The 23,873-nt window shown below is 44.9% G+C and overlaps 1 protein-coding gene across 2 annotated transcripts; it reads right to left on the bottom strand.

Moving 5' to 3' along the window:
* Nucleotides 1-93: 93 nt before the first annotated feature.
* Nucleotides 94-23,541, bottom strand: rasa2 (RAS p21 protein activator 2). 2 transcript variants are annotated; one of them, XM_048980146.1, is made up of 24 exons: nt 23,411-23,541; nt 19,853-19,976; nt 18,867-18,970; nt 18,675-18,769; nt 18,131-18,207; nt 17,840-17,923; nt 17,681-17,753; nt 13,576-13,652; nt 12,587-12,685; nt 11,727-11,880; nt 11,481-11,629; nt 9,465-9,579; nt 9,304-9,378; nt 9,037-9,160; nt 6,717-6,823; nt 6,543-6,629; nt 6,299-6,376; nt 6,121-6,194; nt 5,828-5,931; nt 4,001-4,083; nt 3,717-3,922; nt 3,069-3,172; nt 2,737-2,923; nt 94-2,615 (listed from the first exon to the last, which is right to left on the bottom strand). In XM_048980146.1, the coding sequence occupies exons 1-24, from the start codon at nt 23,466-23,468 to the stop codon at nt 2,585-2,587; spliced, it is 2,469 nt and encodes an 822-aa protein (XP_048836103.1). In that variant the 5' UTR covers nt 23,469-23,541; the 3' UTR covers nt 94-2,584. The 2 variants fall into 2 exon arrangements, with proteins under 2 accessions (XP_048836103.1, XP_048836101.1); XM_048980144.1 differs by having other exon boundaries at nt 3,717-4,083.
* Nucleotides 23,542-23,873: the final 332 nt, after the last annotated feature.

The following is a 23,873-nucleotide window of genomic DNA, read 5'->3' as shown; positions in this document are numbered from 1 at the left end:
TAGAGAACAAGATGCAAGGCTGTAAGACCACAAGGTTCTTAGCGTTGATTCCCTTTAAAAATAACGGCCAAACAATGAGACTCCAGCTAGCAGTAGAGCCGACAACATTTTTTTTTTTATTGTAAAATATTTCCAGCAACAATAAAAAGAATATTAATTTGTTTTAAAAAACTATAAAAGTTTAAATAAAACAAAAACATTCCAATATATTTAGTATAGTCAACTAGTTTTTTTTCTTCCTGTGATTAGGGAAACGATTAGAAAGAGTGGAGAGGGCAGAGAAGCATCGCCACCCCCATCGTTAATCTAATGGTACTTTCCGAAACGCATCATCCTGTGGTCACAGCGCTGGCTGAACTATACCATTTTGCTGTCAGAGGTCACAGATCTGAAAGAACTGCATTAAGTCATGCAGATCTGAGGGGCAGTATCTTGATTCATTACTCAAAAGTGCCAGGGAGCTGATCTCAAAGGTTGTGCCTAATGTATCCTCTGGTACTGGCAGTGAGCTCGCCACACTGGGATACAGAGGGCGCCATCTAGCAGAGTAGTATATGGTAACTTAGATGTGTAAAACGACAATGAATACCAGACTGGAGCGTATGCTGAAAGCTGCCCATGACAAGTCAACAAGGCCTTCGACATGACTGACTTCCCTAGAATATTCAGTGATCGAATTTTCCGTCATTGAAATCTCCGCCCTCGTTTATGAGGAAAAACACAAAACGAACAAAAAAAAAAAAACTAAAAAAATAATCAGTGGACAAACATTAAGATTGAACCCACGATATTAAGAATTCTTCATGATTTAAACACGTGTAGAAGCAAACAAACTGAAAGGCCATGTGACAGGAACATAAACTTGGAGAGATTATGGAATTTAAATACAGTACCGCACAGCACTTTCTTACAGGGTATGAGTACTGTATAGTAAACAGTACTAGACTGTTTAAACTGGCATGGGAGTGAAGTACAGTGCAATAAAATTGGAAAAAGCGCGCAGTAACATACGGTATAGTCATACAATAGTACCGTACGGTGAGTATGGCTGGATTGGCAGATGAATAAAATATTGTACGGTTCAGTCTGTTTAAAAAGTACCACAAGGCAACGGTATGAACCACCCTCACACACATCTCAACCCCTCACACAATTCAGTACAGTAGCATTATTCGACAAACAAGCAACACGCTCACTTACTGCAACCATCTGAAGTACCTTCGTTTGAAGAGTAAAATCCAAAGTACCGATTTGCACAATTAAAAATACAACGCGTTAGAAATACAATCCTACAGACCGATTGCTAACATCTCCAGAGACAAAATGTTTCACTTTTTGCTGAAGTTCAAGTTTATATCCGCCGTTAATATTATTTAATTCAAATTATGGGTAAAACCAATATTAGAGCGATGACATGACTACGTAAACATCGTCTGATTAACATCTTGGGGGGAGGGGGGAGTTGGAGGTGAGGCAAATGTCTCATAAGCATCAGCAGTGTAGCGAATGGCCCCAGGCACAAAATGAGGCACAAGCGGGTCCCTTCAACCTGGGGTCGTATAAACAAAAGGCTAAGACTGGACACAATCATGATATTAACGGTGACCTGCAGCCATGGGTCAGAGAGAAAGGTGACAAAATGTGAAAAACAGGAGTGTTTGGGTAGACACACACATACAACACACATACAACACACAGTGAAAACAGCATAACAGATTTTTTTTTTTCCACTTTTTAAAATGTCCGTCCAAAATATACGGTTTTCCTTTTCAAGTTGACCTCGAGTTCTTTGGTGTCAGAAAATATAAAAAAAATCCTCACTGCACAAGAATTACAAAAATCTGGTGTGATCATTTAACTGATCAATACAGAGTAAGATGATACTAAGTATCGAAATAATTCAATCTGGAATATTCCAAATATAAAGTGCTTCAAACATTTCTCCCCCACAAATGACAAAAGGAAAAAAAGTTATGTACATCTATAAATAAAAGGAAACAAGGAAACGCCCGTTAATCACTCAAATGAAAGTATGTTAGAAGACATGCAGAATGTTCCCTCCACCAAGACGTTCCTAGGTGTTGATAGATATCTAGTCTGAACGTCAGAGACGGCACAACAGAAAGGCGCGGGAAGACCGCGGCCGACTGACCAAGAACGACAAAAATCAAAAATTTCCAAGAAAGCATTTTGACTATTTACAGAAATCACGTTCTGCTTTCACAGCTAAAGAAACCACAAAACATATTTCAACTTCAGCGGCAACTCATACCTAAAGGATTCCTGAAAGACTTCCCTCAAAAAACTGGAAAAGAACCGATTGAAGAGGAAAGAGAAACACAAAACAGCTTCCGGACTGGCTTTGGAGAAAAAAACCAATAAGAAACCAGGCAAACATCACGTCTGCCTTCCTGGTCCCACCTTTCTGTCTACATCTCGAAATCAGGTGTGGCCATTTCTCCATCCCCGGCGAGCAGCATTCCCAGTGTACGTTCTGATTCCGTGTTGCTCCAGTGTTAAACTTGCGACTGTCACGCTGATCGCATGGCTGATCGCAATGGCTGATCGCAGTCTTGGCCATGTGCTAACAACCTTTTCCAACTATGGGGTTTTCCCTTAAAAGACAAACAAACAAAAATTAAAGATTACTAGATAGGAGGAAAAAATACACACAAATTTTTATTTATATATATTTTTTTTAGATCAGGAAACGCTACAATGGAAGCGAACACTTACTGACTGCCGTACTTGGCAGTTCCTAGGGCGTTCCTAGTGGCCTCATGCTGCTCCCTTAAGTCCTGCAGGACTGCACGGATCTCCTGGATGGTGCGGAAGGTCTCTTTGGGGTCCTGGATGGTGAATAGAGAGTATTCCTCTTGCTCCTTCTGAGGACCCTGGTACACAGCAATGCTGGCACAGGCATCTGTCAGGACACGCAAACACGACACAGGACTTCAGCGCACCTTCCAAACTAAGATATCATTGCTAAATCACTTGCCAAACACTCGGTACGGCTTTGCTAAAAGCAACGGAATCTACAGTTAAAGTCATTCAGGCAACCGGCTTACCTTCCATTTTCTGCAGCTTAGAATAGTTGGCAGAAAAGAGGGAGAAGATCCTTTCGGTTTCTCGGTCACAGTCGATCTCTAGCTGAAGGCTGGCTAGGCTGGGACTGGGGAGGAGAAGGAGAAGAAAAACCTCTACGATCGTCAAATTTTACCATGCAGAGACATTTTTCCCCAAACGGTCAATGCTGATTGGCTGCTTATCCACAAAGATGTCAGTCCTTCCATTGTTCAGTAGGTAGCTAATGGGGGTAAAAAAGATGGGTGAATCTCAATATGCGTACTTGACCGTATTTGCGTTCTTGTGTACTGGTCTTACGTCATCTCCCATTGCTGAAGACCAGTTCCAGTACTAAGAACAGAATACAGAGGATGGTAATAGTCCCTGGATGTTGGTCATGCTCCACCCCAAATATCAAGCATGCATTGGTCGCATCCTTGCCCAATAAGATCAATCCCATGATTCGTTGCGTCCCAAGTTGGTTCTTGGGAGGCAAGTTAGCGAGGCCGGTCTTGCCAAGACCACAAGTAGAGTCTATGGTCTCTGAATTGAGATTCACCCCATAGGAACCATATCAGCTGGCGTATTCAGCCTCAGCATGAGGGAGTGCCTTCAAGCGGGGGGGGGGGGGGGGGGAGGGGTGGGCTTACGTGCAAGGCTTGCAGCCGGGGTGGCTTTCATTCAGGGCGCGGCAGCAGAGCCAAGCCCCGGACACGTAGGCAGAGGGATGGTGGTGACTCCGTCGCCCCGGGTTACAGCGGCTCACCTGGCCCAGCACCTCCAGCCACTCGCAGACCTCCACGCAATTACTGGCCTGGATGTAGAGAGGCCTCTCTGAGAGCATCACCTGGAACATCTGGGAGGAGAACAGGCCATCACACACCCGGAGACTCCACACCCCGCCGTTCTGCCGCGGGGGTCGGGCGACACTCACGTTCTTCCGACTGAAAGCGTTGTCATCCACTTTCTCCACCCCCAGGATGTCCTCCACTGGAATGACACACAGAGGCTCCTTTCCTGCAAAGCGGGAATATTTTCAGAGCTATGGGGAGCCATCCTGAGCCAGAGAGGCCTGCTCTGACCAGGAAGACCGAGATTCCCTGGAGCATAAGCCAAGGGAGGACCAGAGACACAGCTATCTGTTCAATCTGGGGTCAAAGCCTTTCTCTGCAGTATTCTGTACTTCAGGACAAGAAAGAAAGAAAGAGACAGACAGACGGGACAGAGACAGACAGACGGGACAGAGACAGACAAGCTTCACATAACAGCTACCTTCTGTAACACAACATTAAAATACAAATGCATACAGATTTGACACATGGCACACGGGTGAGATTAATAAAGCCCAGCTGAAATCTGCACTGAAAAATTCTTATTTAATGCCATTGGGATATTTACAAAAATTAACAAGACTTGCGCAATAATAATATAACTATACAGACACACAATTGGGGAAAGTATGTTCCAGAAATTTATCATTCTGTCATGTAGGCTATCATTTTGAAAAAACTCTAAATTCAGAAAAACGGGTAAAACTCTCAGACGATCATTGTATACTTTGATGACTAGTACTTTACATTGTGTGAAAACCTCAAAGATTTCGTGTCTAATGAGACCATAAAGTTTAGCTGAAGTTCTGCCACCTACTGGAGCTCGCTGTTGATGGCTCTCTCTCTTCAGCACATAAAGTTCTTCTAAAGCAAAACATTTTTACTAGCAGCATTAAAAACAAAAAAACTGGAGCCAGGCTACTCAGAAGCACCAATAAAACCGCTTTTCGCACCCCTGGCATAGGCACCGGTAACATTTTGCCCGTATTTTGCAGGTCAAACATTGTTATGATCTCCATGAAGAAGCACATCAGGTATTACAGCATCCCAGTGCTGGGAGACACGGCGCCCAACGTGTTACATCAGGCAGATGTCGCACAAGGGTGGACCGACAAAAATGCTGATGGGGAGGGAAAATGGGCGCAAAACAGTATTTACAGGAAAGAGGGTTCTGCCAGTGAGGACAGCAGCAAAGTCCTTATCAAAGGCTTACACTTCCCAAAAGGACAGGCGTGTAACTGAGAAAATAAGCAGCTAGTTTGGAAGGGCTGTTTTTAAGAGGATGGCAGACAGACCCAAGTGATACATGTGCATACATTTATTTAGTAAATGGTTTTATCCAGAGCAGCATGCATTTTTGAGAAGGCAGGGTCAGTTCCTGGAGCCACGGGGGGGTTAAGGGCCTCGCTTAAAGGCCCCACAGTGACATCACTCTAACAGTCATGGCAACCTTCCGATCTCAGGCACAGATTCTTAACTCACTGAGTCACAAACCGCCCCCCATACTGGAACCTGGGACTCAATGGGGACTTTATTTTGCTTTGGGGGTTAAGTAAACTGAAGGAGAGAAACTATGATGAATCACGACAGCTGGGTGCCTGTGGTCTGACATCTGAGCTGTCGGGGGTGCAGTGTGGCTCAGCATGTTTGGACACTGTGCCAGCGACTGGAAGGTCGTTGGTTCAAATCCCAGAGTCGGCAGAGTGATGTCACCATTGGGCCCCTGAGCAAGGACCTCCCTGCTTTCTGAAAAAAAGCATGCCGCTTTGGATAAATAAAATATTTCACCACCCAAATCCCCCCTGCCCCCACCTTGGCGTTAAACCAGCCGAGTGCCCCAGGGGTCAGACCTTAGATGCCTGCCATGTGCCACGCCAAGTTCTGAGAGTGCCCACGACCACACAGCCCCAGAGTGGTGACGCCCATCTCACCCTTATGTTTGTGGTAAGACAGCTCCCGATTGGTCACACGAAGCCAACGCTTCTTGAAGTTCTTGCCAATCCGCTTCCTGCCCTGTGCTCGTTTCTGTACCTCCCTGTTGGGGGGGGCGGGGGGGTAGAGAGACCAGAACTAGCATCAGTCTTGGAACCCACTGCGGACGTAGAACATTGGAAGGACACCGAAATCGAGCTCAAAACGTGGCCAGGAAGCAGCCGTCTGGTTGCATACCCCATGTACTCCAGCATTCAGCTCCGTTCATTTCATGATGGGACGACAGACTCACCCTTCTCTCAGCACCAAGGCGTCCTCCACCCCGACGGAGCCCTTACTCACGTTGGAGGAAATCTCATCTAAGAACTGGGGAGCAGCAGGAATTCAGCACAAACGCAGTATCGGAAATAAGCCTTACATAAGGTCCAAGATAAAGACACACAAGCACAAGGTCCATCAACGTTAAATACCTTCTTAACTTCTTCAACATATTTCTCTTCTTGGAATGATTTGAAGAATTCATACATGTAGGACTCCTTAAAACTGGACTGCATTGCAGGAGAAAAAGAGGAAATTAGACACAAATGCACTGAACAACACAAAACATGATAAAGGCTCTTTAATTTAGATTTACAGTTATAAATTCAGCATATATACAGTGAAGGATTTGAATGCAAGTGTCTGATGAGCGACCAAGGAGACTGGAATCCATACCAGCTTATTCCTCGACAAGCTGCCCCAGCTGCCGAGAGTCTGGATGGTTTTGGAGATGAGGGTCAGGGTGCGGGTCAGCTCATTGTCCTGAAAAAGACGACGTCACTCCCGAAACGGCACACAGAGAAACCAGGCCGGAGCCACTGCAGAGCGGTAGAGAGCGGGAAGGCGTACCGGGTGGTGAGGGCGGAGCTGGTAGGTGTGCGGGGACAGAACAGCGACGGCGAAGAAGCGCAGGAACACGAAGCTGCTGACCGCCGAATACTGGACATGCGGATCGTCTGTGAGGGACAGAGGAACACGGGTTCTAAAAACAATCCTATCACACCCTCACAAGGCTGTAGGCACACTGCAAGACAGGAAAGGTACTGTGATACAGTACCTGAAAAATATTTATTAGAACTTACTGAAATGTCTCTGTCAGCTACATACAATGAAAAAATGAGCACTGCAGCACCTTCCTCAGAGATGGAGTAACTAAATGCAACCTGCTAAAGAAATCATCATTTTTACTAAACTACTTCAAAGTTTTGAATTGGTAACCTGGAGTTAGAGACAGAGGTCACTGCTGTCCAAAGCAACCCAAACCCGTGTACTGAGACTTTGCCGCCCCCTTGTGGTCAACAAGCACCCAAAACATGTTTAGAAAGGCCGACAGAGCATGTTTGCCTCTCCTCCACATTCTGCTTTGGATTACTTTCTTGACTTGACTTCAGTTCAAGATGTAATTGGCTGCTCAGACTTGAGCGACAGATTCATTAAAAATTAGCTTTCGGTAGCTGAAGGTGGCAAACGATTAACCGTTCCCTAGCAACGGCCTGTGAGTGATGCTCTGGTGATGCAGTGTCTTCATACGAAGCCCACCGGCCCCCCCTGGCATGGCAGCCACTGTGTAATAGCTTAGCTTGCAAACTCTCCAGCGCTGTTGTTTTAGCTTTTTCAAAGACGACAGAAACATGGTCATAGGAAGTATAAGGGGCAGAGGGAGCTGGCCAACCCCCTTTTTTAAAAGTATGGACTTTTTTTGGGGGGAGGGGGGGCACACTACACATGTGTGGTTTTCTCTGCATTGCTGGACAAATCCAGTCCACTTACAAGTTCTTTAAAAAAAAAAATTTTAATTAAAATCCAGGTCAGGATTTGTCATTACCCTTAAATTGCTGGTCCCACTTCTCAGGTACCCAGCCACTTACTTTTCCATTAAACACCTTATTCTCTATAGACACCAGACCTCTTATCCTGTTATCCATGTTAACGCCGCACCAGATGCTAAGCCAAACACTGACTTTCCATCCGAGTGCCAAAAGTCCAAAACAAAACGTTTGTGATACAATTTTTATTTCTTTGAAAAGTAAAATGTCATTTCGAGAGATACTAGTTACTTAGGGATGTGAGCCGGACAGAAATGCAAACTGCAGTAGTTAGTGACGGTCTGCTTTCTGAGACTTGCCTGAACAGTCTATTGATTTTACTTTCAAAATGACGACGGCACTAATCAGAGCGCATGCAGAATATGACAAACCACAGAAAGAGGAATCAAGAGGTTAGAAGCAGAAACTGAATCTAAAAACAATGTGCCGAGTTAAACTCCTATGACAAACGTGCACAAACTGTGAGCGAGTGCAGATATACTGCAGTGGTTTCATTCATGAAAGCAGTTTTCAGATTCACTGTGTGATGATGGGATGGGGCTATACGCCCTGAAATTATATCATGATACTTTCGGAGATTTTCGCAATATCAAGATTTATTTTAAATATTCTAAAATTCATATGTAGACAACAGTAAAATGTTCACTCTATTGAGTTTTATCCGATTATGATGAACAAATCGTTTTACAAACCGTTATGTAGGAAGTAACAAGCATAATGATCAATGACTCATACCTTGATGGAATTTGTTTAAAAATAATTAATTATCATCATTAATCATGCAACATGTGTCATACATACACTTTTATTATATATCATATAGATATTCAAAATGACGACAATATGAATATTCAAAATTTCAATATAATGTTTTATCACCATCAACCCAGCCCTGTGATGAAATATGCAAATTACTTGTCTCCATTGTCCTCCTTTTGAAGGCTGTAAGACTGAAAGTGCCCCCCCCCCCCAGTGTGATTTTACTACTTTTTATCCATGCTCACTTGCTTTATGTTTTCCATGAACGTCATAGATTAAGGCATAACTAGATGATCCTCACATGCAATTTAAGCTTGTATTTCTTGAATTAGTTAGATATTTAGCTCGATTTACTTCTGTAGATGATTATGCATAGTGGACCAAATTACAATGGAAAAACCATTTATGACCAATGTGCAACCAGAACCTACAGTAATATATTAAAGAGGATATTAAAATAAATGCTCAAGACTCTCCCCCCTTTTCCATGTACAAAACTTTCGGTCAATTTTTGTGCTGTTTTTGTATGGCTGAAGTCAATACTCGACAGGACAAATGCACCGGGTCAAAAGAGCCAGACTCACCGGGAAAACGCTTAGTAGCCAGTTGTCTTAGGGAGCGAAAGACATCAGACATGATGGGCGGGCAGCTGACGCTGGACTGCGTGATGGAGGAGAAGACCTTCTGCACGAACTGCTGCAGATTCTCCTGCAAAAAGACACACCATCAACATTAGCAGACAGGCTCAAGCAAACAGGCAAAGAAAAGCAAAGAGAGACAGACAGACAGACAGACAGGGAGAAAGAGCAAGCGACAGACCGAGACAGACAGACCGAGACAGACAGACCTACCTTGTTGGCATCTGGATTGTCTCCATCTTTTTGTTTTAACGGATCAATTTCACATGATTTGTTGGAGTCGCAGATCTATGGAAAACAATAATTGATCTTGAATTCTACAGGTCAGGAGAGATTCTGATGATCTTGATGTCTGATGTGAATGTGAGGTTCACCTCCTCCAAGACAGGCTTGAGGGTCATGGTCAGGTAACTTCGGCCCACTACCTTCATCATGTCGTCGATGCAGCGCGTCGCCAGCGAGTTGCCTCGAAATATGGTGTTTGCTTCCCTGGATGAAGAAACATCAGAGCAGTCGAGAGATTCAGATAGTAGGTGACACTTATCCAGTCATCGATAAGCCGTGAAGGTAATGGGGAAGTAACCTTTTTGCTTAAAGAGATCGTTTAAACTGAACACAAAAAGCACATTAATAAAATGTTAGCTGAGGATTTAATTGATTATTTATGATCAGATTTTGATCGGTTGCTTTTCGGTATTGCTATTATGGGAGGTGGCTTTGAATAGCAGCTATCGCATTTGGCCAGATTACCCTGTGGATTCTTTTGGCTAGTGGCTATTCATTCCAGCCAACAGTGATGGGGACGTGACCACCTATAGCACGTCTCAGTCGAGACCAAAACTGTGGGAGTAATGAGACCTAGTCAAGCCTGAGACCTGGAAAAAAAAAAAGTTCATGATTTTATATCCATGATTTTATCCTTATTTGCTTTTATCATCGTCACTGCTAATGTTTAAAAGTAAAATTTTATTATTAAGCAATTCTTTGATGTCAAATAGCCAACACCATACCACTGCTTATCAAATTTTCGCGTGAGCCACTTTTCAGGGTGAGAGACATGCCAGATCTAGTACAAATAAGTCAAAGCAAGTTCATTGGTTATACTGCCTGTTCATTTGAGATGTAGAAGAACATAAACACCAGAAACTGTCATTAGGAAGAAGTGGGATTGACCACGTGCTCCGACAATATCTTCGTATGCGACAAATCGCGTTGGTTCAAAAAGTGAGGCGGCATTTCATTATTTAATAAGGGATGATTCCATGGTAACCATTCGGAACAGAAGAGCCCCCCCCCATTCAACTTTATAAGCTCTGTAATGTTTTAGACGAGTCAGGGTGGAGAAACAAAGGGCGAGAAAAGATGTGACACATCTGAGTATGCCTGCTTTTCCCACTCGTGCGATGTATTCCAAATCTGTCCTCGCGGATCCCGGACGAGGCTTACGAGGGAATGCACTAGCTGGGGGCCCAGCCATCAAAGAACGGCACGAAAACCATTAACATAAATATCTACAAAACTTGCGAGAGTTTCTGGGGAGAACTAACCATGTGAAACGCAGGTGGTGATCATGCTCATTCTGACTCTAATAATGTCCATTAGACTGAGCAGGTCAAAGCTCGCTGTACAGAAAAGTGCGCTTGCATCAGTTTTGAGACTCACGTAGCCAAACAGAACAACAACTGAAACTAACATCTCGCCTGTTATGAAGGGATTTCCAAGGTAGCGCTTTCTGGGACAGTTTTTTCAAAAGTAAATAAAATAACTGCATTATGCAACCAATACAATAATTCTGAATAATGGGCAATTTTATGAGCCTGAACCATAGAAGCTGCAGTCAAAGACCGATTCAGCACTGAGCAGAAATGCTTTTCATTCAGAGAGAAGACAGAGTAAGTAAAAAAACAATGGTCAACACCGGTTTCAAATCCATGATGGGATCCGAGTTCTGCAACACTGCCGGCTAATGACTAGTTGACAGGAGAACGCAGCTCTCCGACTGCTAATGAATCTCAGAAATTCTCAGCTGGGTCTTACCTGTGAATTAGGGTCTAATCCTACACGCCCCGAGGACGGAAAACACCATCGACCTGAATAATGTACCGGTGGGGAAATGAGGATTTCGGAGGGCCGCTATCATTATTAGCATGATTAGCATAAACTTAGCATGGGCTGCTAAGGGAAAAAAAACAAGAAAATAAAATAAACCAAAAAGCTTAATGGTGCCACCAGATCCCAAGAGCTCTAGGCTGCATGGGTCTGAAAGACTGACGTGCGACGTTTTCTCAGTCCCCTCTGCAACTGATTTAGCGTGGCTGGAAATCAGAGCGGTGTTAGCATTTTAGCTCCTTAGCACGTAGTGGCCAGCCGCGGCGCTGCACTGCACTCACTGCGTGTTCTCCAGCTCCAGTGCCGCCACGGCCGTCACAAAAGGCACCAGGTTGTTGTGGTGCAGCAGCAGGCGCACCATGGGCAGCACGGCCTCGTAGCGCTCTCGGCACAGGTCCCCCAGGATGTGGGCTGCCGATGCAGAGATGGGCTGGAGGAAGGAGACGAGGGATGAGCGTCAGCGCCGGCATGGAGCGGGCTGGGATGGCTGAGGCGAGGCGCAGGCCAAGATGTGGCCCGTTGGGTACCTTCACATCCGGGGACTTGAGCATCAGCGCACGGAGCCGCTCGTAGCAGGCTGATTGCAGCACCGTGTCCTCGATGTAGGTCACGTTCAGGCGTAGGGATCCAAGCTCGTCCACCTTTGATGTCTTGCAGTTGCCCTTCGGTTGTAATAAGTACCTGAAACCAAAAAAGATCCCCGTTAGGTCCCGCACAGGTATAAAACAACTAGAGAGGCCGCTACATCCCCCACACAGGCAGACGTGACATTAAGGCAAGTCCTGAGACCAGCAACAGAGGTCACTACTGCTGCACTGATGTAGAAATGACCCATTATGAAAAAAATGCCCGATTGTCCGATTTAAATCATTATTTTAGCAGTTGTATCTTTAGCCCTGGTGTCAAGTCTGAATACTGACTGAAGTTTAAATATCTGCCGAAAATATAGACCTAGACTAACACAGACTGCCGCTGGCGTCTTGAATTTTAAGAAAAATCGGCTGAAATATGTTAAATGATAAATCTCACTAACAGCTCCCACCACCTTCCATGGTGACAAGCTCTTACGGGGTGTGTGTGCGTGTGTGTTATGCATACATGTGTGTATGTGTATTATGTCCCCACAATGTGATAAAAACCTTTTGACATTGTGGGGACAATTTTTTATGAAACTCAGTTTCATAAAAATCTGTGGCTGCAATCAGAAAAATAAAAATGCTAAAGTTATCTGTATTTTGTTTATTTATGGTTAAGGTTAGGGCTGGGTAGGGGTTAAGGTTGCCATGTTGGGATTAGAGTCTTCCCCATAGGAACGAATGGATGGTCCCCACAAAGATACGAATACAAACACATCTGCGTCAGGTGGGGGGGGGGGTCTTATCCTCACCAGGCCTGGTGAATAGAGTTTCTGCGCAGAATCTTAACTGAAACTCTAGTCTCTCCGAGGAAAACATCCTGGGCCAAGCTGTTGTTCCACAGGTCGACCCTGCGGGGGGGGGGGGGGAGAGAGAGCAAAAGGCCAACAATGCAAATCACACAAACAGAACTTTAAGTTGGAAAAACTACGACTACAGCAGCAGAAGAGACAGTCCACACAGGTCTCAAGCAGAACAGCAAACACAGCAGGTCTTCAAAAATACAAAAAAAAAAAAAAAGTTCAAGACATCTCCACCCATCCAAAGTGTACATGCGAAACCTTTGGAGACCTCCACGGTGTTACCTTGTCCACCAGGCTAGTCCTACCTTGCTGAAAAACCAGCGTGCAAACAAAACAATTAAAAATACATCGTTAATAGAGGTGCTTGATGACTACTTGAAGCCTCGCGCTCTACTAACCACGACAGAACCGTCGCTTTCACTGTAAGACGAAGCCTGCGGCCGACTGGCATTCGGACAGAACCACTTCATTCTCAATCGTAGCGTGACGTTTACTGTAGCTCCACCCCAAGGACCGCCTCTCCACGTCTGCTACACGCTGCTCGTACTACAACATTCTCTGAAGACGCTTATGTGTAGGTGGTTTTACCAGAGGCACAAGTGCACCCCCTACTGGTCAGATGGAAAAGCTATTTGAACCTAAAGTTCCATAAAACTTAACTATGTTGCAGCTATATTTGAAAATGTGGTTCATGTACAATCATTTATCGTAGACACATTTCCTATTTTTTATTTTACAAGTTTATTTATCTGGATGGATGACTGGGTGGGTTGTCTCACTTCCACCCTCTGGGAGAAAAGTCTCAAGTCACTGATGCAGACGAGGCCCAAACCGACAGTGTTAAATGGTTGCCAAAAACCCAGCTTCGGTTCAGCCCCAGCCGCATGCCGGTGGACAGATGTCTCTACAGCATCTCCCTCCAAAGAGGAGTGACTCACTTAATCTCCAGCTTGTCGATGTCTTCCTCTTCCACCTGGAAGTGAGACTTCTTAGTATAGCTGCTGGACCGGGTCACCTGCCAACAACAGCGGGTCATGTGACACAGGAAAAAACAACCAATCCGCCATCACGCGCTTAGTAACCAGTAACTGGTCCATCTTGGTGACCCGTTATCTTACTCCTGGTTTGGTGCCCGTCTAACCTGCATGCCACGCTTATTGTTTTTTCTCATTTAACTGTAAAAACAGGCAGTGATGTCAGCCAGCCACTGCATCTGCCAAAGTATTTGACTAAACACACACGACACTGAGTCAGTACGAATCCCACCCACACAGCTCCTCTGATCGGCCTGTCAAAGTCATCGTCACACCAACACGCTACAAACACACTCCTGGGCTGATCTCTCACATATTACAAAATCTTAAATCTTCATGGGTAAAATAATAATAAAAACGGATTGAATGTAAGATCTGCTTCTATGTTACTTCGGCTCAACCAGGGACTGCCTGGGATTCTGATGGGAAATACAGGCAGGAATTTGAACACCAGTAAATCAGGACTTGCTTCCTTACTATGTGCATAAACATGGAAACCAGGGCCGGATTTAGCCAGCCCCAGTAGGGGGTGCATGTAAAATATTGGGGGGGGCGAGTGTGAGCTTCTCTAATCATCTATGCAAAGAAAACTATACTAACTATGCTGTCGTCATATCAGTCCCCCTATCCATATCTCTATCTTCTCATTTGATTTGCCTTACAGGTTTTATGTTTGATGCTCTACCCTCTGCATTTACCCAGGCTTGGGACTGGCACAAAAAGGGTGCAATCATTGCACCCTTTTGAGGCTGCATTTGTGTTTTCTTTCTTTTTTTTTTTACATTTATTTTTTGGATTTTTTTTTTTTTTTTTTACTTTTTAAATGTGTCTGTCTGTCTGCTTTTGTCTGATTGTCTGTCTGTCTATCTATCTCTCCTTTCATTTTTTTGTCTTTTATTTAATTTATATATTTTTTTATTTCTTTATTTTCTTGTGTATTTTTTGTCGTTTTTATTTCTTAGTTCTGTACACAGCATGGCTTAACAATCATTAAAGCATCAGTCGTCTGCTTTTCTGTGCAAAAAGACTAACAAATGCATCCATATCTAGGCCTGTGGTTATGGCCTTCTCGTGAGCCAGAATAACTAAATTTCTTTTTCTTTCATGTAGCATAGTGCGGCGGAAGGGAGTAAGAACACGAGACAAAGTGGAGAAAGAGCTCTCGCATGATGCAGATGATATTCCAATCACAAGGGCGGTCACATACATGCGATGGAGCTGAGGAAAGGCATTCTTATAACCGTGTAGATATTTGCAAACGGTAGAGAGGTCTACAAACTCTACATTGCCATAATCATCAGTCTTTTTAAATTCTTTTTCCAACATTATTTTTGCTACAAGAATCTCATTGGAAAGTTTGTCACTGTCACTTCCCGCCATTTTTTGCAGAGGACTTAACATGGCAACATCCAGAAAAGAGGGAGATTGAGGTTGAAGGCAATTAACTGCTTTCATGAGATCAAGATTACTTTTGGAGAATCTTGTCTCCATCTCTACAATGGCTATGTCCAAAATGTTGAGAAGAGCTCTCTTCAGAGCCTGGCAAGGAGTCATGGAGTCGTCTGCATGGCCTACAGTGGACATAGTGACACTATCTGTGAGCAGTGAGCTCATTGTTCTCTTTCTTTTAGCACCTGGTGCAGGCATGCTGGTTAATGCCTCGCTCTCCTCATCTCTCATCTGCTTCAAAGCCCGTAGAGATGCACTGACTACTTCTGAAGCACAGCACAGGTCAACAGAATGAGCCTGCAGCATAACATTTGCAGACGTCAACGAACCCAGAACTTTTAGGAGAAATTTTCCTATTTCAAAGAAATTATGCCTCCTTAACATTATCAATAACCCTGATGCTTCTGTACAGATATCAATAGCAGCGGCTCTGTCCTCTGTAACTTCTGACAGGATACTCATAATAGCATCCTGATTCTCCACAAGGCACTTGGTCACATCATGATGGCTTGTCCACCTGATCTCCAACAGTCGTTTAAGGGAGGGAACATTATAGTTCTGTGACACATAATGACGGTGAAAAAATGAGTGCAGTGATCCTGATAGATCAAAAAAGGTTTTTGCACATGGCTCTGCTTGCATTGCATGGACCACTGCCAAGTGCAGCTGGTGGTTATAGCAGTGGATATAAGGAATATCCTTTCCTACCTTCTTTTGCAATAAGGCCTGAACCCCACCCCTGACTCCACTCATGACAGCAGCTCCATCATAGCACTGACTGATAATTTCAGCTGCTCTATAGCCCGAGTCAGAAAGATGCTCAAGAATTTGGGTGGTAATAAATTCAGCATTTAACTGACTGAGGTCAAGCAGACCAATCAGGTGTTCCTCTGGAATGCCTTTAGAGACAAATCTAACCATGACGGACAGATTCTCCACATTGCATCTGTCCCTAGTTCCATCACTTTTAATGCAAAACCCAGCGTAATCTGCGTTGTCATAATTATCTTTGATCTTTTTCAATACCATTTTGGCCAGAGTATCAATAATTTCGTTTTGTATGTTGTGAGAGGTGTATTTTGCATTTAGTGGGATATGTTTGTTTATTTCATTAAATTTGGGGTCCTTTGCTAGTGTGTAGTCAACCATTTTTAAGAACAGTCCTGCAGAGAAATCATCTTCATTTGAGCTCTCCACACTGCCACGAAGTGGAAGTTCATTTACTGCTAGGAACTGAACTACTTCTCCAATTGTTTTTATATAATATCTATTTTTTTCCATTTGTGTTGGCCCTAATAAATTACCAATAGTTTCCCCTGTGGCCTCTCTTTGGGACATTTCAGACCATGCTTTTGCATTTTTTATGTGGCATTGACTTGATGCATGCTTTGTGAGTCCCTTGTTCTTTTCCAATGCCGTTTTCCAATTATTAAATCCTTGTTTTGTAAAAACCAAATCCCAGTCATTGTTCCCGCCAAATTTACGACATGGGAAACAAAAGCACGCATCAAGCTTTGCTGAATATTCGAGCCATGGTCTCCCGCGATACCAGCCTGGGCAGAATGAGCGTGCATTTTTACCAAAATTACGCTTGGGGAAAACAAGAGCTATGGGTTGTGACGGTGCTATGGTGTTCAAGCCTATGTCTACATCATCCGCAGCGGCCACTGGACTGCGAACGGTGGGGGCAGCGGGGGCTGTGGTGCTTGTGCAGCTAGAAAAACTTGTACTGGTACTGGACCGGGCACAATGGTTTGTGGCGAGTCCACAAGCAGTACTACCCGATGAGCCGGGACCGGGTAATGATTCTGTCTCCACTGCTGCTAAATCCGTAGCACTGCTGCTGGCAGCTCCGCTGCTACTGCTAGGTTTAGCTTTAGCAACCAGAAATCTGTGCATTGTCGACTCGTTACTTGATTCACTTCAACAAATTGTAAATGAGTGAGGAGAAAGAGAGAGAAGATAGAGAAGAAGAACAGAGTTATAGTAATTAAATAATTCCGGTGAGAGACCGCGAAAGAAAAGATTTAGAACGATGTCTTTTTTTTTGAGTTTTGAGCTCTGTCGTGCCGTGACTGTGAGCAAGTGAGACGAGCAAGCAAATGAAGTGAGTAGCCACTCCCTCCCTACATCTACCAATCAGTAGCTAGTTTGAAAGCGAGCAGAGAGCGCTCTGACCCTTTTACTTAAAGTTTTTATGAAATTCGGAATTTTGCATGCCTTCACGTTTGGGGGGGCAGTCACAGCATTTAGGGGGGCATTGCCCCACCTTGCCCATGCCTATGTCCGGGCCCGATGGAAACATTTTATTTAATAAAAGTTTTTGTATAAGGCCGTAAAATAAATCAGAGAAAATTATATTCAAATTTAATCTAAGTTTCAAAGCATTCAGCATTTTGGGTCAGCATTTATGTATATCAATTTTTTTGCCAGAATTTGGTTTATATACCATACTGGGTATATACACTTAACTTCTCTTGGTATATATACTAACACAGATGAGTGCATGTATAGCCTAGCCTACCACCTCTCAGTAATACCCCAAAGCTTCAGTCTGTACCTCAAAGTAGAAGGTCTCTCCAAACTGGGGGTTGCTGGTTTTCTTCTTCACTTTGGTCTTCTTATGGTCAGATCTGAGAATTACAGTGGAGGGTGAAGGACCCAGACGTGGGCTTTTCCGCACGCTACACGCATGGCAGGGCGAGGGCCTCCAGCTCACCTGGCAGGTCCCATGAGGGACACCATAGCGTAGGGGTCACAGCTCTGCCCGTTGACCAAGGGGAGACCCTGACACTCAATGATGCTGCAGGAAGACAACGTTAATGAAGCAGAACGTTCTGTGCGATGCAAGGGAACCATCAAATTACATTTCCTGCTTAAGTTCTTAATAGAACAGACATAAACATTGTGGAGCGGACGGGAGCTGGACTCCTTCCTGCAGGATGACAGCCACCCCCCACCCCGTGCACAACCCCCCCAACCCGCCAGCCCCTGATCCCCGTCCACTTACCGGACCACCAGCTGCTGACACACAGATCCGTTATCCGTGATGACTTCATTTAGCCGCATCTCCAGATGGACCTTTCCCTGAAGGGGGCGGGGCAGAGGAGGAAGGATGCTCATCATGTGACCCAATCAGGGGGGCCAATCAGGTTGAAGAGATGGCGTCAAAAGCAAAACTCACTCTGGAGCACATTATACTCTTGCATTGTCTACACGTTACTTATTATGCCCTATTATTTTGTCATTGTCATCCAAGGAAAATACGTGACTGCCGAGCTCCAGGACCCAATCGCTTAATTACCGGGAGCGGTTTTCTGTCCGTGCCCAAAACACCCCGTAGCATGCTGGCTTCAGACAGACACAGTACTGCCGGTAACGAACTGCCAAGTAATTATGCTAATGAGATGACAATGCCAGTTCTTTCCCTCCATCAGCTACCCTTGCTGCTGATCTCTGTATCACACCTGAGCTATTAAACGGGTGTTAACGAGTCCAGCGCCTTGTGAATTAGTGTTAAAATTAAACACACGCATGCAAAAGGGGCCGCATACCTGGACCTCGGAGTTAGCATCCACAGGTTGCAGGCCGAACCAGTGCTCCTTCCCGCTGTACTTACTCAAATCCTCTTTGCGAATCGCCACTTTTCCTGGAGGAACACGCGCAGACACACAAGACCAGGATTCACAAGGAGCCAGATGTTAACAGGCATGCCGGTGGGTGCACGACTGTACGTGCAGACTTACCTACAGGGAGGTCCCTCTGGAAAACAGTCTTCGCATAAACGTAGAAAGACAAATACTGAAACGCCCGCGGGATTTCAAAATAGAAGTCTTCTCCATAGAAAGGACTGGAAAACACAGCAGGGGACAAAACAGTTACCCATCAATCCCTCGCCTGTTTTTGTTTATACTTTACTTTTTTTTTCAGCAGACGCTCTTATCTGAAGCGACACACAATAGTGACAACAGGGTCCGGCAGGTCCTGAAGCAACTGGGGGTTAGCGGCCTGGTTCAAGGGCACAACAATAAAATCACTCTACCGACCACGGGATTTGAACCAGCGACCTTCCGGTCACTCCATGAGCCACGCACCACAGCCAAAGCAATGTCAGAAGAGGGATTTTTTTTTTTTTTTTATGTTATTTAGGTAAGACTCCTGCCAGAAGGAAAGATGATAAAAAAACACCACGTCTGAATGGAGGATATTAAAAGCATTTGGCTTTTTCACTACCTTCAGCCATTACATGAAAGATTGTGAATGGCCATAGGCCGATCTGATAAGCAGAGTGACGAGGGGATGGGCAGCAAATGGGTGGGGGACAGGAAGAGGTATGAGAGAATGCAAGGGATGACTATGTATTTACAGACAAATAATGGCATGCGGTTGGGTGCGCTTTCTTTGACAATCTGAACGGCTGAAACGCAAACACACACACACACACACACACACACTAAAAAAAATTAAAAAAATTTAAAAGTCTGTACAACTGGGGAACAGCAAGGTCTATGAGCATGAAGAACAGTCATGAGCCCATCTCTCATCAGGTGAAACAGAATTGGCAGATTTACTACGTCAGTAAAACCTGATAAAGGGAGATGGAAAAAAAATCCACACTGCAGGACCAATGACGGCTCAATCAGGTGACCCCTGACGAGCCAATCGCATCACCCATACAGGCTGACAGGCTTATCGAGAGGCAGAGGGGGAAAGTGAAAGCATGCCCCATTACCTGAGATTTTTCTCAAACACTTTGGTGCGGTACACCTCCTCCTGATCCAGGCTGATGGTGCAGAAGGTGCAGCCATCCCGGAGCCAGTTCGGCCCGGAACAGGAACCCAGATTCTTCGCTTCACCTGTCAGTCAAACCACAACGACAACAGCAGTCACACATCGCTCAGCCTAAGCGACCCATTGAGCTCAACACAACAAATAAAGATGAAAGGGGCAATACAGAAATCTCAAAAAAAAAAAAAGATATATATTTTTTTAAATAACATATCTTGAATTTTGTCTTCTGAATTATTTTTTTCTGTGATCTTTCGTTATGTTATGTGTGAGTCCAGTGTGGGGTCCTGGCATTGATCAGCGGATGTGGCGAGGGTGAGAGGAGATGTACATAAGATGTGGTTACAAGCATGCAGTGTCAGCTTCCTCCCAGCATGCTTTGGCCTTCCTGTAGAGCGCTGATTCACAGAGCAGCACCAAGCCGTTTCCCAACACGCTTTTACTCAATCAATGAAGAAGCTGCACACAGGCACACACACATACTCACACCCCCGGCCCGCCCTAAGGAACTCATCACTTGAACTTTGATGTGAGACCTGGTTAAATAACTTTTATGAAACAGTTATTCCGAAACTTAGTCTATCCATTTCATTCAGTCTAGAATAGAAAACCTCAATACAAAAAAAAAAAAAAGCTTCTTGAATTCTGGAGTCAGGCCCTCATAAAGAGCTTTTTCAAATAATTATTTTAAACAATTCATTTAAAAAATGCGATTCTATGCAAATCTTAAACTTTAAGGTCTTAGGCTCATTTTGATTTCATGTCGACGCTTCGTGCTTCAGAAAAAAAGGGAAAAAAAACACAAGAACTTCGTCAGATTTTTACCGCTCGTTCAAATTCTAGTAGCATCCAGCAGAGCAAGACTTCCAGAGAAAGGCTGCTCTGTAGCGCCACCTGTAGGACTTCTGCTGCAGCGGGGCAGCAGGGTCCACCAAAACGGAAATGTGTCACATCGCGGAGTAGAGAGCCCTGCTGACCCACGATCAGACAGTCAGACAGAACCTGCCCAGCCAGTGTGGACCCCGGAACCAGAGTACATCATATCCCGCCACGGTCCACTGGCTTCGCTCTGTATCTCGAATTACATCTAGTATAATCGCACAAAACATACACAAAAAAAAATAACTGATCATAGGCTCTGACTGAACAGCAGCAGCATTAAACTATTACTAAAAGAAAAAGACATTTTACACTTGACAGTTAAAGAGTCTGTTTAATTAGCACCTGCAGATCATCTTCCCCACTATTAAACGTAAAAACAAACAATAAATCAAGATGCTATCCAAGAAACTTCATCTTAAAACACCAGAAAAACCCATTAAAATTTTCATTATACAAAAAGAATTATGCTGCATTTCTACTGTATTTTCTAACTGTATAGCCTATTTGTTGTCGTCATCATCCTCAGCACCGCCGTCTCATTCATGAACTGGCCCCAGCGCCAACCAATTTTAAGGCCCAAGTATAACCACGATAATTTCACTTTTCAGCAGGTCAGGTAACCAGACAAATACGTTATAATTACATTCCAATTAATGCAACATTAATACTTAAAAAGGTATAATTCATCTTCAAAACTCCACCCAGACTTCAGAAGTGATATTAGCGATTTTATATAAATATCAGCTGATAATATATTTTCCCCCAGAAAAATAAGAAACTTGCACGCATAAATCAATCTAATCATCGGCTCACAGTAGGATAATACCCATTAACTCCTTGCAGTTCAGATAATATCACATTAGAAATATATCATTTGAACTCCTTCAATGTATATTTTCTCGGCTACAGCAACAAAATAAAAACACACACTAAATTAAAAAATAAAACCAAATACTGTCTGGCTTACTTCCTGGAAGAAGGAGAGATTCTGATCAAGTGTGGTGGTACACGGGGCATAAGTGCGCTTTTTAGACAGCAGACCAGTGCACTTTTACTCAGCTGTTGACAGGCGCTTCCCCACATCGCGCCCCCGTCCACCTGCAGGGATCTATGGTTTAATGCATCTTCATCGAACGCGGGTAACGCGAGCAGGGCACATGCACCGCCCCACTGCAGGTTAGTGTCCCATCCTGCCTACGGGGATCCGAGATGCCGATCAAGGGAATCGGACGAGGCTCAAGCAGCTGCGATGCACACAAACAAACACGACTTAAGCATGACCACCCAGGCATCCGAGTATCGCGGCCTCACAACGATCACCGGCACCTATATACGGAGAAACCTATTAAACGCCCCCGCCACCCCGATGAGCGGTATTATCTGCCAGAGACTCGCAGAATCTGCCTGTGCAGGTGTGTAACACAGACCCACAGTCATGTTCTCCTTTAATGTATAATTACATGTGTACAAACCAGACATAACTAAATAATTAAAGGGAAAGCAAGCCAACGTCCATGATATTAAAGAAAACATCACCTATAATCACGAGGGAAGTGCGCATGCATTTGCATAATCAACAAGTCACAAGTCAAATGAAGGATCATTCAATAAATCATCTTATTAAGGAAATGTCACTAAAGTGTAAACATGGTGAGACTGGTTAAATCTATTATGGTACATCGGAAACAATTAAACCAATGTAAACTTACAGCGCCTGTCAGGGAATTTAATTAACTGCTTTTAACCGCAAGAGCTCTTGAGGCGATCAGAACATTTTGTTTTCAGCGTGTATCCAAAATAAAATACATGAAAAATGTGCATGTAGGTGATATGCAATCAAGCTGGAGACCAAAAACTGGTCATTTCTATCCTTCTCTAAGTGAGCAAATTAATTCAGTCCTAAAAAACAGCAACCTGGATGACTGAATTCTCACCCGTTTCCATTAGAAAACCATGTCGGCCGGGATCATGGACACCAGGCCTTCTGGGGATTCCTACGGCACTTTGAAGCCGGAGCGGAGTGACCAGGGCCGCCTGCAAAGTGCTTTAAAGCCGGACAGGAGTCACTTTGCTGGAGTTACTCTACGCCGAGCGACAACTTCCTGCCAGCAGCATTTCGCAAGTTCACTTCAACGGAGAAGTGATATTATAACATTTCGGGACATCGCGGTTCCTTAAGCCTCCTCTCCCACGGCTGCTGTTAGCCGTCTGCTCTTTCGCAAAGTGTGCGGCCACTTGTGAATTTACTCCCTGGAAAGCGCACCGAAATGATGCGGGAGAGTTTGCGGCTGGCCGTGGAACATGGCACCGTGTGACATGGCTGTCGGTGCGCCCGCTCCGGGCTGCGCTTTCCGCACGATGCGCGTCCCCTTCACCGCGTCGCCCGGGACCACCGCCGCGCTCCGAAACTCCCCGGTACCGGGGGAGCAAATTGTGCAGAAGGGGAGCCGTGAGTTGGCGGGGCCCGGGGCAACATCCATTCACCCTAACAAAGCGCGATCCCCCCCCGTGCCCGTTTCATTAGCCTGTTAACACCGATCGCACCGCGCCCCTTTCCGCGTCCGGAGCTTTTCCGCTCCTGGCGCTTAAATGCGGCCCCGGGCTGGCGCCCCACACTTACAGATCTTCCCCCGGAGACTTTGCAAAACCCGAATTTTCGTGTCGTCGTCTTCCGCCATGGTCCGAGCGGTAGGCACGGCCGTACAGTAGGTTCACTACTTCTGACATCCGTTTAAAAGGCGAGTGCAGGGCCGGCCCTGCGATTGGCCGAGCGCGCTGACGTCACACCGCGAACTCCGTGTGAATCGGCCCGCGGGGACACGCCTGGTGGAGAGCACTGGAGCGCGCAAACGTAACGCGCCGCGCCGCGCCGCGCCGCGACACCGGGCCGGATCGGTGGCGATCTGCCTGGGAGGGAAGGGGACGCATGGCTGCGTGCGGAAGGCTGCAGAACGGTTTACCAGGTAGAAAACATAAAAAGAATAGGCATGGAAGACAGACATACGAATAAACACTAACACACATAATCGGCAATGCTGATGAATATACACACAGGCAGGCAAGCACTGGAAAGTAACATTTTA

The sequence above is a fragment of the Brienomyrus brachyistius genome, chromosome 17 (genome assembly GCF_023856365.1).
Source record: "Brienomyrus brachyistius isolate T26 chromosome 17, BBRACH_0.4, whole genome shotgun sequence".
Taxonomy (NCBI): domain Eukaryota; kingdom Metazoa; phylum Chordata; class Actinopteri; order Osteoglossiformes; family Mormyridae; genus Brienomyrus; species Brienomyrus brachyistius.
The sequence above is the reverse complement of the archived record's forward strand: the minus strand, read 5'-3'. Positions and strand labels throughout refer to the sequence as shown.

Excerpts from the sequence above, each read along its gene's own strand:
- rasa2 (XM_048980144.1), bottom strand. The coding sequence starts at position 23,468 with ATGGCGGAAGACGACGACACGAAAATTCGGGTTTTGCAAAGTCTCCGG. Across the intron at positions 9,580-11,480 it reads CTGGAGCTGGAGAACACGCA|GGAAGCAAACACCATATTTC; the intron begins GTGAGTGCAGTG and ends TTCTTCATCCAG. Across the intron at positions 6,195-6,298 it reads ATGTTGAAGAAGTTAAGAAG|TTCTTAGATGAGATTTCCTC; the intron begins GTATTTAACGTT and ends GCTGCTCCCCAG.